The sequence below is a fragment of the Nesoenas mayeri genome, assembly GCF_963082525.1.
Source record: "Nesoenas mayeri genome assembly, chromosome: 1".
NCBI classification, from domain to species: Eukaryota; Metazoa; Chordata; class Aves; order Columbiformes; family Columbidae; genus Nesoenas; species Nesoenas mayeri.
In genome coordinates, this window is record NC_137541.1 from 64077492 (window position 1) to 64095422 (window position 17931).

Consider the following 17931-nt stretch of genomic DNA (forward strand, 5'->3'; position numbering starts at 1 on the left):
TTTGAAAACTGTACCATTTATTAAAGTGCAACCTGGGGGCATGGTCTTACAGCAGTGTCCTATTAGCAGAGGGGAAAAAATGTACATACCCCATCACTTCAACTGAATATGGAACAATGAAGCTGGAAAGAACTCTTTTTTTTTTAAGGTGGAAACACTGTTATTAACCAAATGGCACAAGAAGCTTTAGACAGTTTTCCCCAAGTGGGCTGCACTTGCATATTCAAAGGAACAATAACCAGTTCCTTGGATAATGGGTGACTTGAGGACCAGTCAGGGTCTCTTCCCCTGGGTAGGCCTCTTGAGAACAGAATCTAAAATCCCTGCAAGTCCTTCACCATCTGCTTACACCCAGCAGAAGCCTAGTAGAAGATATCCCCTAACATACATGCTTCACTCAGTCCCATTAGTCTTCGCTACTTAACAAATCAAGTGGCATTCTTTTGGTCTGAGTGGGTTTTTGCTCTGCACTTGAAGATAAGCTTATAACCCAGGTTAAAAATGGGGGGAAACCCCCTAAAGGTGTAGCAGTAAGATGCATCCTCTGCAGCTTTTTCTGTCCAAATCAGCTGTGTTCTTTCCCTTCCCTGCAGATACTGCAGGGAGATCAAAAGCAGCTTCCACTGGAAGCCAACTCTAGTTCCCCCACTTCTCCAGCATAGCCACAGCCCTCTAGCTGGGAGGAAGCAAATCAGCCTAAGAGACTGAGAGAGGGTCAGCTTGAAGTAGGAGGAAAAAGAAAGTGATAAGGTTGAGTGGCTTTGTGATGTATTGGTAACACTACAGCTGACCCCTTCCAAGAGGGTGCACTTCTCTTTCCCAGCCAAGTACAACGGGCAGGAGTTTGCTTCAGGAGACACAAAATGAGTGAGTACCTGTGCCTAGAGTTAGCTCTGCTGTCCCTGCACTGCAGGGGCCTGAGAGCTAGCTCTACCAGTGGCCAACAACACCCCCATCCCTTTTTTTATGGCAACACAGAGTTTGCACTTTGAAGCACAGACAATACATAGAGTCAAAGCAGTACTATTCTTGTAACCTTCCCAGAGCTGAAATGAAACTGACCAAGCCGAATTGAAGTTCTCCACAGCTCCCTTCACTAGGGAGGGGAGTTAATGTGCCTCACCCCTCCAGGTTTCACTGGGAAACCTTCTCCTGCTGTGTAACCTCCTGGAGTCAACACTACTGTTGTGTTTGCTCCCGTTGACCTTCAGTATATTTCATGTCTGGAAGGACACATTCTACTGCAGATGTGGGCTCCACCAGGCATGGCAGCTCGGGCTGTGTTCACCCCTCCACACACACCCCCTCCCATACTTCACAGCAAAAGAATCTAGTAATTACATTTAAATTCTGTAGCATGAACTTGATTCAGTTCAGTGAATGGGAGTCTATGCTGCCAGAAGCACTTCTACTTGGTTTTTTTTAAGCTAAAATAGCAAGATCTACCTTAATAGGGCTTTGTTAGTACTGCCACAGTGCTGTAGGTGAAATAAAATGTAGGGAAGGTTTATGACCTCAGCTTATTTTGTCTAATACAATCATTACAATGAAAAAAAGAACAAACTTCAGAACCTCCTTTGTTCAGTACAAATGTGGAATTTTTTTCATTTGTGACCATTAGAAAGCATTGATTACTGTAAAAATACAGTCCAAATGTTAGCCCAGCTGTGGTCAGAGCGATGGGAAAAGGAAGGAAACTATTCTGGCACCAGAACTTGCCACGTACAAGAGCACTCAGCTCTACAGCTGCCACCCAGCCCTTGAGCTGCAGGTCCCTCAGCAGAGCCCCCCTTGCAAACAGGATGAAAAGCCCTCACAAACAGCAAGGATGGATTCTTGGAGTAGCCCAGTTGCTCTTCAGAAGGCAGGTTAGGAAAGAAACAAACTGCAACCACCACAGCAACAGGCACTTCACCTCCAGCCAGAAGTTAAACCTCATGTCTAGAACTGGGTGCAATACTAGACCGAGAACACACGCTGCTTTGCCTGGCTCCACGCTGGTAGCAACTGGTCAGTACCTGGAGCAGGCAGCAGTGTGACTGAATGGACAGAATGCTGCAGAAGTTTAGCTTTCTTAGCTCTAGCTTGTTTCATTGCGCCCGATCAAGTATTGTAGATCTAAGTTCTTTTCAGTATTTTTTATCAGCCAGATTATCCCCTTGAGAACCCCTACTCAGCATCTACCCAGGCTGATGAGAATCAAAACCTGAAGTTTTTCAAGCTGCCTCTCTGTGCATGCCCAGTAATACTCTGATTTTGCTCTAGGTGGACAGCTTGGCCCTACTGTGCCCACTACAGCTCCCTAGCCTGGATCTTGTGATGTTTGGGGGACGCAGGAGACCAGGCTCTTCCACAGCCTACTGCTGCAAGAGGCAGTGAGAGCTGTGCAACAAAGGGATTCTGGGTTTCAGTCTTTGCTTTCAGCCTGTTGCGGTTCCAGGATCATTTGCTCACCCCCGTGAGCACAGGCTAGAGTTAAGCACAACTGAAATTTAAGTTGCACCTTATCTTGAAAGCCTTTTCCTTGACAGCTCCTGATTTAGCATGCTACCCACTGCAGTTCTTTTAAGTATTTAACCCTTTTTTGTAGATCCAGTCCTCTGCTGTTTTAGCATCTCAGCTTTAGGGTGTGCTGTAGACAAGGATAAAGTGAAGAAAGTTTGGGTCTAAGGTAGATATTTTATTAAGGTACAGGCCACTCGAGGACAGATATTGAGGCACTTTTGGGAAGGGGATAAGCAACACAAGTGAGAGTAATTCTATATGCCCTTTTGAAAATATATATAGCTACCACCTTTCCTCTGCCAGCTGCAAGACATCCACTAAAGAGAGAGAACATCACACAGGTTGGGGTAATTAGACCCTGCAGTTTATGATTACTTTTAATATACTTGAAGATATAGGTAAACACCCTTCCATTTTCTAATTCACACCTATAACAGAGCAAGCAGCCTGGCACTCAGGTCTGTAAAAACACTGTCATCTGAGCTGACCCACCCTTTGGTGACGTCCACAGGGCTGTCCTAGCTCTCACCACTGGACTTCAAACTGTAGAATTCAAGCCCATAGCTGACCTTTTTAGCTAATGGAGTGTTCCCAGAGGAAAGAGACGCATACGGTACATTTTCTAAATGCGTTATCAGTGGGGTGGGGGAGAAGAGGGTACAAATTCTTGTGGACTTGTCAAATCCATAAGACCATCAAATGAGACACATAAAGGGACCAAGCAACCAAAACACAGGGTGCAGCTGATACTCCATTAAATGTAGCAACACCAAACACAAGGCTTCCACTCCACCATGAAAATACTTAACAAAACAAAGTAATTTGTTTTCCTTACTACTGCTGCCACCCTCTCACTGCTGCGTGTGGAAGAACATACTTTTTAGTTAATGCCCCACAGGGCTCCTTGTGCCAAGCCAGGGACTTGGTCCCCAGCCAGCTTGGATTTATTCTTGTCTATTCTGTACCCATCTCCTGCACTACTGACACAACCACATACAGAGAAGAGCTAAAAACCAGCCAGCTGTCCTCCTCCCCTGCCCCTCTTTGTGCACAAGTTATCCAGAATGTCACAAAAATTATCCACCTCAGCTTCAGAGTGCATGTGGGTACTTCTGTGTAACCCACTGCATTGTTACAGCTGGGGGATCTTACTGGGCAGAAAAGCAGCCCTTGTCATACAGGAACAACCAGGTACCCTCACAGACCATAGCAATAAAATGCTATTCTGACACACGACGCAGAGCTGTAACTGTTAGTGCACATCTGTGACAAAAGGAGCATAAAGACACTTCTCCGTGTGAAGGAAGCTCCTGTGAGGTGCCGGGAGAGGGAACCGCGCCCGTGGGAAGGCAGACACCAGAGAGCCCATGGTGTGAGGAGGTCCCAGAGACATGTTCTGGGCACACAGCACAGCAATGAGAGGACAAGCAGGGCACCAGGAAATGGCAAATAAAAAAATAACTCCATTTTGTAACATGATAAAGGTGTTTTTTTTTTTTTCTGTTAAGGCCAACCTGTTACCTTTTGTATTCGGAAAAAGAACAATCGATGATCCACAGTTAAGTCCAGAACTCCAGAGCTCCTGAGTTCAGTCCGCAGCAGCACTACATACATGACAATCCTTCCTCTCAGTATTCAACATCACACACAAAGTTCAAAATCCAAGTTGTTTTCTAAAAAATCCACTCTCAAAAAGCTTAAACAAACAAACAAAAATCCTCATAACCTGCCAGGTTCTTAGTGACTTCCCAGCATCCTGTGATATGGGTGGGATAGGAAAATGTAGCAAGAATATAATAAAATAGAGAATGTGCTAAAGTCTCTTGGTTCTCAGATCACTTAAAAAAACAGGCTCATTAGGAGACATACCCTAGATAAGGTTACTCAGAAATAAAGTACCTTGTCTTTGTGCTTCACAAAGAGTAAGCTTCCTGTAAGCCCACATTTCCATTTTTACATTTTCCCGAGCTCCCTCTCACCTACCTCCACCTGGTCTAAGCCTTGGTGTCAGCACAGACCCTCAGAGATGCCTCAGTACTCTTGCCTGGAAAGCCGCAGGTCTTGCCCACGGAGCTGCCGCAGGGACAGGGATACAGAAGCGTGCACTGGAAGATGAACATTTATGGTTGGATCTGATGGAACTAACGCATACAGCGATACTCAGAAGGCTTCTCTTCACACACATTTAAAGCGTTGCGAGTGCAGGAAGAGGGATTGACTTTTTGACCAAGTAACCTTCTCATCATTTGTGAACCTGTAAGTTTAGTTAATCGCAGATTCATAGTCACAAAAGAAATGGCACTGAACAACACTCCGCATCAGGTCATGAACAGGCAGATAGAGGAGATGTTTAATGCTGCTTTGCTCAGTTACTAGAATCCATTGCTTTATGTATCGGGGATTCTGTCACAGCCAAGACCAAGTTCAGACCAAATATACTCTGTCCTTAACCTGGGAAAGACAATAGAGGGTGCAGCGTGATACAGGACAGCAAGCACTTAACTTTTGAATTGCACAGGAGGCATCAGCCCCACTTCCACCTAGTTTTTCCATATCTTTGCTGAATCTACCCAGGTGTCACGAGTACTGATCAGTACGGTGTCCAGCATGGTATTTGTGGCAGGAAAGTGGGCTGGGCGGGAGCAGAGCAAATGGATTCTCAAAGCAGCAAACAGCAGTGTCCCTCCCACCCTCCTGGGCAGCCAAAGCGCTGTCCTGCTCCTCTTCCCCAAGAACACCAGGATGTTCAGAGATAGCACAGCTACAGAGAGGCAGCATCGTTACAGGATGGGGCTCCAGTTAAATATTAGGGGCCAAAACCAGTGTGAGGAAAGAGGTAAGAATAAGCACTCTCCCACTGGGGCTTCAGAGGAACCTGCGAGGTTAGGAGGAGCAGTGCTGTACCTGAGAGGAAGCTGAGACAAAAGGGAGACCAGCCGCTCGCTACAGGACTGTTTGTTAGGGAGGGCTTAGGGGCATGACGGGGAGTGACAAGACAGCACAGCTGCAATGGCGGTCAGTCGGAGACACCAGAAACTCCAGGGGTTGGCAGCAGCTGGCTCTCCCCTTCCCCTGGGGATTCTCCATTCCAGTTCCTAGAGTACAAGCACCCCTTTCTTCAGCACCTGCACTTAAGTTCTTAAATTTGCAGAATTTATTATTATTATTTTTTTAAAAATACCCCTGTACTTTAATCACGAAAAACCAGTCCCCGCCCCAGTTCTACTAAAAACATGATTGTCCACAGCTGGAGGCTTCTTGAACAACCTCACCCCATCACCATTAAGTTACTCAAATGTCCAATTAAACAGCAGGCAGCTCAACCTTTAGGTAACACAACTACAAAAATGGGATCCTGCTCTCTTCTCCCTCCCATCTCCTCCTCCTCCTCCATTACTTTTTTCTAAGCGCCAGCGCTACTCCGACTGCTACAGCTAATATAGCTACCGCAGCAGCCCCACCGTATAGCAATATAGATTTCCCCTCCGGCAATAAGATAGGCTTCTCCTCTGCAGCAGAGGATTTCTCTTCTATTTCTTCCAAACGGGCCTCTTTCCCCACTTTTTTTTCCCCTGGAAGCAGTATTTTCTCAGGTTCTGGTGCAGCCTTTTCTTCTGATGGGGCCAACTTTGGGACAGGTTTACTTAATATGGGGATTTCAGGTTCAACAAGCTCTTCAGCCGCTTTTCCCTTTTCCTCCTGTTTTGTATGAAGAAGTGCAGAGGGATGTGCTTTTTCAACAGAAGCAATTTCAGCTTGAGGTTTTGCTTCCTGTAAAGACACAGGGGTTTCTGGAAATGCTGCCTGCACGGTCTCTACAGCGACAGCTGACACCGCTGCTTCCTCAATCCCCTCTGGTATCTCTTCCTTCTCCACATGAACAATATCTGAGTTGGAAGAGTTGTTCTCACTCCTTTCTTCACCTCCTCCGTTGCTGTCCAGGCTTTTGACTTCTTCAGGATCCATGGCCACTTGCTGCCAGGACTCAGGTCCCAGGGAGACAGGCAGGCTCTCCGTGTGCCAGCTCTGGCTCGCTGACAGGGAGACGGGCAGGCTCTCCGACTGCCACGACGTGGTCACTGTGGGGGACTCTGGGGGGCTCACCTGTCCCGAGTTGTCGCTGGTCAGGATGTAGATGTCATTACTGTCCTCTGCAATCAGCCCAGGGTACTCCTCCTCTTCAGATTCCAATGTAAAGACTGTCCCCTACGAAGGAAAAGGAGGACACAACACGTGAGTGATGGCTTCTGCATTACTTCTCCCGTACAGGAAGGAACAGGACACTGGAAACTTGGTGGGGCTGGAAGAAAGACGAGAGGGCTTCTGCAGGAGCAGCAGCTGCCTGACCTACATTTTGGAATAAGAAATTAGAAAACCCAGCTGGCATTTCCAGAGAACAGAACCACTTGTAAGAGCTCTGCTGGGAGCTCTTCCCTTCCCTGACATTACTGCATCATCAAGTACATCACCAAAACATACCGTGTGGGCGTTATTAACCGGAGAACAAGATACCAAAGTCTGAAACCAAACTGAAGAAGAAAGCAAATGCAGGTACATGAGCCCAGCTGAACACCACTCCTCCATTCTCTGCAAGTACTCCATATTGCTTGTCCGTTTTCATCTAAGAGTGTTTCTCTTACATTAATTTTACCACTTTTCCAGTGATGAGGCCTGTGCTTCTACTCTGTACCAACAAGCTGGCATCTACAGTAGTTCTAGTATTTTACAACAAACGAGTTCAGTTATTCTTACATGAGTAAGAATATAAGTATTATATTCTAATATAAGTAATATAAGAATATAAGTATTCTTACATGTCATCATAATTTTGGCCGCACAAGTTAAAACAAAAAAATAAGCGCAGACATGCAAAGGTGCTGTCAGGGCTTGCTTTTATTGAGCTAGGAAAAGTCTGTAGGCACCCTAAAAATTTGACAGTGGGCTCCAGTTGGAGAAACTGCAGGTGTAAAATACTGACTGATTCTCTCCTTACAGAAAGAATAGCGTTGTTGATCCTGGTCATGCATGGACTACTAAGTATGTAACACAGAAGAGACCTCCTTCCAGGGGAAAGAGGAAAAAAAATGAAGTGCAGAAAAGAACCTAAGAAGGGTGTGATACCAAGAACACAAAAACAAGAGATAGGGGCAGAGAGGAACCCCAAGTTATGCCATACAACAGAAGTCTGTGAAACCATCAACAAAGATTCAATTACTTTCTTGCTCTTCACGAAAATTACTTGAACATTTTGTCAAGAACTGCAGTGCTAGGAGTCCCTTCTGTGCAAATTCCTCATTCAATCACTAAGCTTTCCTGTACAGTCCCATGATAACATGAAGAAAAAAAAAAATGTAATTCCTATTCGTTCTCTTTCTTCCTTCTCCCTTCCACATGCAACAGTTCTCCTCAAGCACTTCAAGCAGTTGTCCCCCTCTTTTTTAAACCCTTCCCAACACCTGCAAATGTGGGGGCTGGTTCTGCTCCAGTCTCCCAACGATGACTGCAAGACACCTCCTCAGCTGTTTCATAACTTTTTATGGATCCACACAGTTATCTCTGTCAGGAACTGATCCAAGTTGAAAACAAACAGAGTCTTTATTTTGCTGAGTTGTTCTGAACCCTGATCAGCATCAGCCTGGTCCACTGAGCCACCCCAGTGTGCAAGTGCGAGCAGGGATGGAGCAGGGCCAGCAGCTGCACCTGCTCGCACTGATGCCAAAAGAGCCGCATCAATAGCAGTGCCCTGCTCAGGGAGCAGAAGGAAAGGAAAATGCATTTCAGCTTTGGTAACTCCCAAGTATCACTTAATTCCTAATCTGTAAGGAGTTCAGGTCCTGCAAGTCCATGGTTTCTGAGTAGGCAAACTCCCCACAGAGACACCAGACACACTGCAACTCCTCACTTCCCTAGAAGGGAGCAGGATCTCCATAAAAACACACACACTGCCATACAAAAAAACCCCGAATACTGAAAACCCACAAAGCAAGCTGGCAGGCACAGGAGAGACAGCACAAACACTGCAGGTCACTGGCAGGAGCTGCAGCGCGAGCAAATGAAGCCCTGGCAAAAGCATGGAACTGGCACCTGAAAGAGCTGTGCAACTTACAGCAGTAACACTTCTACTGTAGAAATTATTACCATACCAATAAACTTTGTGAAAAAGGGTCAGTGGAGCCTGAGTTGAGTATGGGAGTGAGGTTTCTCTCTCCAGTCCCCCAAAACACCTTGCCATTTCGCAAAATTTCATGGACCCATTCCTGGAGATTTCTACACAATGGTGCAGGCTGTAGTACAGGACAGCAGTAGGAATGTAGGATTTTGTAATATATTTTGTCTGGAGTGGGATGTAAATCTCATCTTCTCAGCCTGTGGAATTTTGGGAGATATTTGTGCATGAACAAAGGAATATCATAGAACACTTCAAAAGGAACTTTTCTTCCTAAATGCCTTTAAATTGCTTGGACGTGGGAAATATCATCCAGCTTGGTAACATGTTCAGAAACTCTGAAATGATAAACAGAGTTCCCCAGGGGAAGGATTAAAAGTGATCAAGCTGTTCACTAATCACTTAAGCATCACCACGAAGTCTTGATTCAGGATGAAATAAAAATGTACAAAGCATTACATTTGTGAAAATGTTCTAACAACACACACATATCAACAAACACAAAGCAAATTCTGCTCTGTGAACAGTGACTGACAATTCAAGACTCCAGTACCCTCTTGAAAGGCACATTTCACTAGAAGAACTCAATTTTTTTTGAAATGCAGCTCAGGCCATCAAAACAAAACAGAGCTCCATGACCCAGGCGGAAGCAACCAGCACTGCAAAGGGTGTGCAATGGAAAGAAAGAGCTAACAAACTTAAGACAGAGGTTAACAGATCTAAAGAGATCAAATACTGAGCAGTGTAGGCAAATACTGAGCACAGCACATGAGGACAGGACTCCACACGCACACAGCGCCAACCTGTGCTGTTCCAGCACATGCTTGAGAGCTGCACAGCAGGGAGTCAGTCCCTGTGGTGACCTTCCACCACCCTATGCTGAGGATGGAGAGGCAGCCCGCTGTCCACGCACTCTGAGATTGTACATTCGCTCCTTTGATCATCAGGATGTTGATGAAGTATCACAGAATCATAGAATGTCCTGAGTTGGAAGGGACCGACCATGATCACTGAGTCCAACTCCTGTCCCTGCATATGACAACTCCACAGTTCACACCATGTGTCTGAGGGCTTGTCCAGTCTCTTCTTGAACACTGTCAGGCTTGGAGCTGTGACACCTCCCTGGGGAGCCTGTTCCAGTGCTCCACCACCCTCTGGGGGAAGAACCTTTTCCTAATGTCCAACCTAAACCTCCCCTGGCACATCTTCCTGACATTCCCTCAGGTTCTGTCACTGGTCACCAGAGAGAAGAGATCAGTGCCTGTCCCTCCTCCTCCCCTTGTGAGGAAGCTGTAGCTGCCATGAGGTCTCCCCTCAGTCTTCTCCAGGCTGAACAAACCCAGTGAGTGTAGCTGCTCATCATACGGCTTCCCCTCCAAACCCTTCACCAACTTCATAGCCCTCTTCTGGACACTCTCCAGTAGCTGTATATCCTTTTTATCTTATGGTGCCCAGAACTGCACACAGGGCTCCAGGTGAGGCTGCAACAGCAGGAAATATTGTCACTGTAATATAAGCTAATACTATCACAGCAAATTTTTTTATTTCCACAGGTGATACAGACTTAGAACAGCAATTAAACAACAAAATAAGTGGGGGTAAAACCTACAGTCTCATGAACCTCTATCCTACCCTCCTCTCTGCTCAGTTCTGCCCTTTCATAAGTCAAAATGAATTTATTTCCTGTCTGCAGCACATCACAACAAGCCAGACTATGTGATCTGTCACTAGTGAAAAGAGCAGGGACACACACACACCTGGTAACAGCTCTTAACATACCACTGGCAGTGTACGTTTGCTGCTGTGATTGCTTCAACATCAAGCATATACAAAATATTCCAAAGCCACACTTCTATGGGCTTGTGAGTGCTGGTGATTGTAGCAAGCTTCTTTTTGATAATGAACTAAAAAAAGCACCAACTAGGGACATACTCAAGGCGGCCTACATTCCCCTGAAGTCGTATGCTGTGCAGTGGCAAAAGCCAAGCGCCTTTGAGCAGTGACTCAGCAGCTCACGGTAGGGAGGAGGGTAGGGAGGAGAGAGCCACCAACAGTCGGTGGGGACAGTCGGGTAGAGGAACTGTGGTGAGATTTAAGACACCCGGATATTCCTCAATACATATTCCTTCAGCTTCTGCTCTGTTCCAAATCAATCCATCTTAACTTGTCCCTCTCCTCTCATAAGGAAAATAAAAGTTGGTCTTTAGAGGGAACCCATATATTATTTGACCATGATAAAAATGAACAAGTAATAGAGACAAAGTACCATCACAGCTACTACATGGACCGGTAGCTGCCCAGTCCCAGCAAAATATCTTAGCTCAGTGTGATGTAACGCTAGATCCTCAGCAAGTTAACAAACAGATGTGGGGGCAACATTGACATACAAGGATCAGGCACTAGTTATTCTAGTTATTCCCACATATCAGGGCATTTTTTAAAGGCCACATGCTTTGCTAGAGAATGTTCACTGGAGATAATTCTTCTCACAATACAGGTAAGATCTGGGCATATGCTGAGGGTCATGTGCAGGATAAACTGCTTTGGAGAGGGAAAGGAAATGAAGGGATGGTAACACTGGGAGCATAGGCAATCCTCAAAATTTCAAATACCTAATCAATGTGTGTATCAACACTACACACCCACCCTGCCCAGGCATCTTATTGTTCCTCTTCCCATGCAGATTGCACTGACCTCAAAAGAGTTATCAATTGCTAGCTCCCTATAAATCAGAGCCTTATATAGCCTGGCTGGTTCCTTTTTGTCTTTACAGACAATTTAACTTCCATGTCAGTGCCTTGGGGACACAACTCTCCAAGCTTGAAGAGACAAATCGCCCAAGGTTGAGGAAACTGGGGGAAAGCTAACACACTGAATGCCAACAGGTTATTGCACTACTTCTTCATTAAAAGCTTATAAAGTTTTAATTGAAAAGCCAGACAGTAGTAGGCATTATTTACAACACATGATTAATATTTCTTGAGCTCAATTAAGAGTTAATTCAGAAAGTCAAGAGGATAAAGCCAGGATTTTGTGCTGATTCAGCTGAGGTTTGCACTTCTGTGTTGTGGTGTTTGTTTATGCTTTCATTTGTTTGTTTTGCGGGGTTTGTGTGGGTTTTGTTTGTTGTGTGGTTTTGGTTGGTTGGTTGTAGGTCTTTTGTTTGTTGGTTTCTTGTTGTTTTGTTTGGGTTTTTTTAAAGCAGCTGCAGTAAAAACTGAATGACATCTAGGACAAGTCTCTTGATTCATCTACAGATGTGACCCAGAAGCAAAGCTCCCACAGACAGATTAATTCAGGCCAGGATAGAACATGTGGAAGGATTTTTAATAACCCGAGGCCTTATATAAGCCCTACTCTTTAGATTTGATGGTAAATACGGAATGCATGCAAGCATTCCTTTATCTGCTTTGTTTATTGTAAACAGATAGTCCACTGCTCCAGACCAGAAAAATCAGAGTTCCTCTTTTTCAAATTTGAGATGAGAGACTTGCAAACACGGAATGCTCTTCTTGATCCAGCATACTTACAGAACCATGTCATGTATGTCTAGAGAAGCAGGACTAAGTACCTCAGCGCAGCACGCAGCCACTCCTGATCCCAACCACAGCCACTTGAGAGAAAAGCTGGCACAAGTTATGATGAGAAGCAGAACTGGAGGGTTCCCCGTCTTGGCTAGAACACAACAAGGATGGTTCACAGCATGTGATGCAGTCTTGAAGAGAAAACCAACTCAATTCTGTCAAGGTGGCATTTGCAGACCTCAACAAGGAGCTCTGGAAGTCAATCACTGTCCTCAACCTATGGGCTTTGACTGGTAGAAATTTTCCACAAGACTATATGACAAGTGACAAAAAACACTGTTAACAAATGTGTTAGACTAGCCCTCAGGATCAATTATGGCTGTTATGCTACAGGGTGAGCTACACTAAACAACTGTAAACTGGTAACAAAATAATGAAAAAAATAGCTGAAAGTTCCTCCAATAAGTAGAACCCATCAGTTTAGATACAGCTGTGGTCCTCTACGTGTCAGTAATCTGAACTTTGCTGAAAATCACTCTCAGGAGTAGATTCAACACACTACCAACCTTTAACATATAGTAGGAAACTGCTACTTAAAAACACCTGCTGAGTTTCAATTATGATTTAAAGACAGCGAAAATAAAAAGACTTGGAAACTGACTCTCATGATGACTGTGCTATTTTTCATAGTTTTGTAATAGGCCTGTTATTAATTGTATACAAACATGCTGACATGCTAACCATAGTTGTTACTTTTGCTTAATAGCAAAAACTTTAAGGACACATAAGAAAATGAATATTCTTATTTACCAGTATAATACTTTCAGCCTGATTTATGTAAAGCTGATTCTGGAGGAAACAGATACTCAAATCAAAATTCCAAAAGTAACTTTTTTTCCTATATGAATAATGGGAACAATAGCACATACTGAATCTGTAAAGGAGACATTATTAGATAATTAACAGAAAGAGATCACCAGTAAGGTGTCCGACAGAACCTTCACTGCATCTTAGAGAAGACCTGTAAGCTCACCAGATAAATGCAATTTGACTATGTCTAATTGCTGTGGACGCTGTGTGTTATTCTTCTGGGGTCTGGTTTAGTTTTAAGTGTTCTGAAAAGCCTGACAGGTCTCTCTGATTCAACTCTTAAAGAAGTATAAACAGACAGGTTACAGTTAAGTCTGTTCACAAAAGGAATGATGCAAATAGGCAACTCATACAAAACTCAACTCCAAAGACGTTAAAAAGCCCCCAGAAAAGCTATACAGCGCAGCAAGCCACCCATGCCCCCCAGATCTTGGTTTTATCCAGTAAAAGCAAAAATTCCGTACAGAGGTCAGAGAAGAGTATCACCTTGCAGGAAAATATCTGTGTTCCCTGAGCTCTTTTTTCCACCCTGAAACTAAACAGACCCAAATAAAATCCCCAAGACAAGGCACACCTTGAGGAAATGCTGGCAGAATGCAAATGTTCCAGGAGAGCAATTATTACCATGATAAAAAATTCAGAACATACAACACAGCTACGAAGTTTTTTATGTGCAAGTACTGGCTTTATCTGGTAACATAACTTATGACAGAGAGGAATGAGGTTCAATCATTACTTTCCTCACATTGACAGTGTCGTAGCCACAATATGAGTCCTAGGAACCCATCAAACGCATTTGCAATTAGAATCTTGTGTCTGAAAAAATACAAGGAGTGACAAACTGGTCCGCGTTTGGGGATCCCAAGAGATCTTCCTCTGGGGAAATAAGCACATTTCCCGCAATAACAGATTTCCCCAGAGCTTGGAAAGCGCTCTTCACATGATTTCTAGCCATAAGAGTGGAGCAGCCGTGTACTGGTGAAGTTGTACAGGCAAAGGCTGTGCCTGCAGAGAGCTGCTGGGCTCGGGGCAGCTTCACTGCCGTCCGCCCTGAGCCTCGGTCTGCAGCCCCGCTGTGCCGTGCCTCTTCAGACCTGACAGCACTACCCTGCTAATCCTTCAGAGAAACAGATTATAAAAGGGGCAGCTGGCAACACCCGGATCTAGAACAGTACATTAAAAAAACCCAACAAAACAACAAAGGTAACAGAAAGCTCTCAGGCATTTATTGTAGTATTCATCTTGGTGAAACTGTTGAGATAGGTGGAGCTATGAAAAACAGAGCAGAGTCCACAAATGAGACTGTACTTTTTATTAAGGAAAAAATAAAATTAAAAAAGGAAAACAAGTTATGTGAAACAAATCAAAGCACATCGATATTGTAGCCACTGTTCTTATCCCCTTCAAGGAATGATTTGGCTGGATCAGCCTGCTGAAATGATCCTATTCCCTCCCTTGCCCTCTAACATCACCTCTAGTACCTGCAGCGAGCCAGCACCAAAGCAATGCCTTGAAGGTTTCAGTGTTAGCAGTTTAAAGTAAATTCAATTATTTAGAGACCACTGCTTCAGATAGACTGATTTGAAGTTGTTGGAAGGGAAAAAAGAAAGGAGATCTAGTTGCTCCTTGACCATTTAAGTTCCTTCTCTTTCAGCCACAATGCCTAAAAGATAAAAAAAATCTACTACTGTACCAAAGAAGTTACATACAAATAAAAGTGGATGTTTCACTGCTGTGGTCCATGATAAAAGCATAAAGTATAATTATTTTGAAAGGAAAACTCCTTTCTAGGACTTCTCTGATTGCCCTTTCATGCATCTCTACCATATTAAACTTAACTCTCCTCCAGCGGAGCATGTGCCTCTATTTCTGCATTGTCATTCTCAAGGCAGACACCTGGACTGCTGCAGGAGGAGATTTTAATCTCCAGTAGCGCAAACTGACTGCGTGGCTTCCCCAGGATGACAAGTGTCTCTTTACTCTTTTTCTCCTCCAGATTGTTAACAGACTCTACTATATAGATTATACAGCAGCAAAGAAAATGTCAAAACTGGCAGAAAAGCCCAAGACAAAATACTGGAAACAGAGAACAGCTCTTCTAAGGCTGAGATAAACTGTAAACATTAAGTGTATTTCAAGCAAATTTAGTTCTTCCTCTCTTCAGCATGGGCAAATAACTAGTTAAATGCAAATCCAGATCTGAACATCATTAAGACAAGAACCCTGGGAAGGCAGTGACAATTTCGGCTACAGGTCACAAATACGAATACCAGCCTCTTACCGAGGGAAGAAAGGTAATTAACTGAATACCAATAAACATCGATTGCATGTACTTATTTCACCTCTTCCAAATAAACAGAAAGCAGATGAGCTTGTAACATGAATGTGAATCCGAGAAAACAGAAAAAGCAGCTAGCTTCCAAGTAATCTTATACTTTTTCCTCCTGATAGACATTCCCAGACTATTTCAACATTGATGAAATCTAACCATGGAAAACAGGATCCACAGAGCTTGAGAAGAAATATATTATTGGGGAGGAGGGATGGGAAATGAAGAGGAAAAACATCCTTACCAAGTGCCTGGCCTTACTGTGCACTTTTCCAGGAGACCAAGAATTGCTTCTGATGCAGCAGCACTCAGCCCTGGAGAAGTCAGAGCAAAACAGGAGGGGAGGTACGAGAAGGGAAGGGAGGGGAGAGGAGGAGAAGGGAGGGAAGAAGAGAAAAGGGGAGGGTAGAACATGTACACTGCATGGCTATTTGTTGAGCTGTAACATTGCTTTTGGGAAAGAGGAACGAAGCTACTGCTTAAATCAAGCTGGGAATTGGTTTGCGGTTATATTTCAAGGTAAGGGAACAAGATCTTAGAGTGACCATTTGGGCTCAAAACAGAGTCAGAAAGAAGAAATGTGTGTCTCCACACGTGCTTATTTAGAGAAGCTGGAATACCAAACGTGCTTTTTGCTCCGAAAGAGATATCATACTAAAACTTAAGCACGGTAAATGTAAGAGCTGCAGACAAACCTGTCACTGAAATTAGTGAAAGAGGGAAGGCTGCCCAGGAGAAAGCAAGGTTTCCTTGCTTTCCTACAGTCTTCCAAACTCAGCCTGCATCCACCTGCACATTTAAGAGACTGTAAACCAGATAGAGTAGTCATTTTATCTCTTAATTCACATTTATGTTGCCAGCTGCATCCAACCGCAATATGCAGTGCACTGCAGACATTCCTACTTGGAAGACTTTAACCCTAAAGCAGTAAAACAGACCAAGGGGAAGGGGAATAGCATATACGCAATGGCCAGAATCATAGTATCAAAATACTGGATGCACTTTAATGTAAAAATATGCCAACCATTCTCCCATCACTCAACCACCTAGTCCCACCCTACCATGAAAAGTTAGCTGAATTACAATTGTAGTGCCTGAAGGAAGAATGGGAGGGGAACACTAATTGTTTCAACAAATCATTTCATCACCACATCTCTGCAAGTCTGGGATGAAATATCAAAAAGCGACTTCGCATCTCAGAGACTCTGCCTCTTGTATCCCAAATTTCCCATTCCTTACAAGCCATGCCAACTTCTTGAAATCTACAGCATAGCTATCCAATTTATCAAGCTTTATTCCCTTGAGCTAGCAATTTTGCTTCTAGTTAACTGTTGTCCACCATCCTCAACCAGATGCTTTCCTGGAGCCACCAGACTCTCACACCCACAAAACAACCTGAAGTCTTGCACACATGCAGAACCTTGGGAGCTCTTCCAGCTGCACATCGTGGCTGCACAGCATGACACAGCAAGTGGTCCCACCGGATGACACAGCTCTGCAAAATTCTGACTCCACAGATCTGCAGTGGGGCCTAGGAAGGGCTCAGCTGACTGCTTACCTTTGCCCTCCTGGCAAAGGTAGGCTTCAATCCAAAAATCAAAAAAGGTCCCAAATTACATGGTACCAAGGGATGAGATGGCACCAGAGACACTACAGAATTTTTCAGGTCTGCCCCTGAAAAGCTGATTCCTGTGAAGCTCTCCTCTGCTCCTGACCCATGAAAAAAACAGACAAGCTGTTCTGGTATCTTAGTTTCAATTAAACTCTTAACAGCTGTAGGAAAGACCTATCTGCACACCGTTTCAGAACAACACAAAAATCGAACCTCTTACTGTCACAGCAACATAATTCGCTGCAGACTTGCAGGTTTATACATTGCCCTCAAGGGTCTAGCAAAGTATTACTGACAACTTGATCTGGCACACAGAGCCCCTGTGGCAGATGCTTATCTTTAAAAAATGCAAACCACTTGCCTGATGGCTGACAGCCTGTCAGGCAGCTCTCCCCTGAAACACGCGCGCACACACACACTCCCACCCTCACCCCACGCCCAGCTCCCAGCACTGCCATCTGCAGAACACCATCCCATAAATTCGGAAGAGACCAAGAAGCACGTCACTCAGTACAAATTTACATTTTCATTACAGAGGAAAAAATAAAAAGGCAATAAAACCATATACTGCTTTCCTCCAAGTAAAGCCACAAACTCAGTGTGTCCCCAATCCCATTCCCAGAGCAACTCACAAAGAGTTAGTGCAGTTCCATTAATTTGGCTGGAAAGGATTTTCATCACCTTGTCTCTTTCCTCTCCTCTTCTGCTGTTTCAAAAATAGCTCTGGCTTGTTTGCTGTACTGCTTATGTCAGTCTGATTTTATGCCTGACTGGATGTATACAGACAAGCTCGTAGCCCATTCAACACCGACTACCCAGATCTGTACATACATGCACAGTCACACAAACACAAAGCACAGTCCCCTCCCTTGGAGGCCATGCTGGAAAGCTGCTTGTTTGCAGAGGCTTTGCACTGTATTAAGTA

General features: G+C 44.4%; 1 protein-coding gene and 1 long non-coding RNA gene across 6 annotated transcripts in view; both read right to left on the reverse strand.

Moving 5' to 3' along the window:
* Window positions 1-5: 5 nt before the first annotated feature.
* Window positions 6-17931, reverse strand: part of BCL2L13 (BCL2 like 13) — a 44905-nt gene continuing 26979 nt past the window's right edge. For 2 of the 5 annotated variants that reach the window (XM_080364090.1, XM_080364091.1), the window contains exon 7: window positions 5637-6711. In XM_080364090.1, the coding sequence (XP_080220216.1) occupies window positions 5899-6711 (813 nt within the window). In that variant the 3' untranslated portion in view covers window positions 5637-5898. Of the gene's footprint in view, window positions 4611-5636; window positions 6712-12240; window positions 12347-17931 lie in introns of those variants that run through there. The other 3 variants (XM_080364093.1, XM_080364092.1, XM_080364094.1) reach the window with 3 other exon arrangements.
* LOC308053246 lies at window positions 14159-17648 on the reverse strand. Its single transcript, XR_013923627.1, has 3 exons — window positions 17639-17648; window positions 15639-15708; window positions 14159-14728 (listed from the first exon to the last, which is right to left on the reverse strand). It is a non-coding gene; the product is annotated as an uncharacterized lncRNA (long non-coding RNA).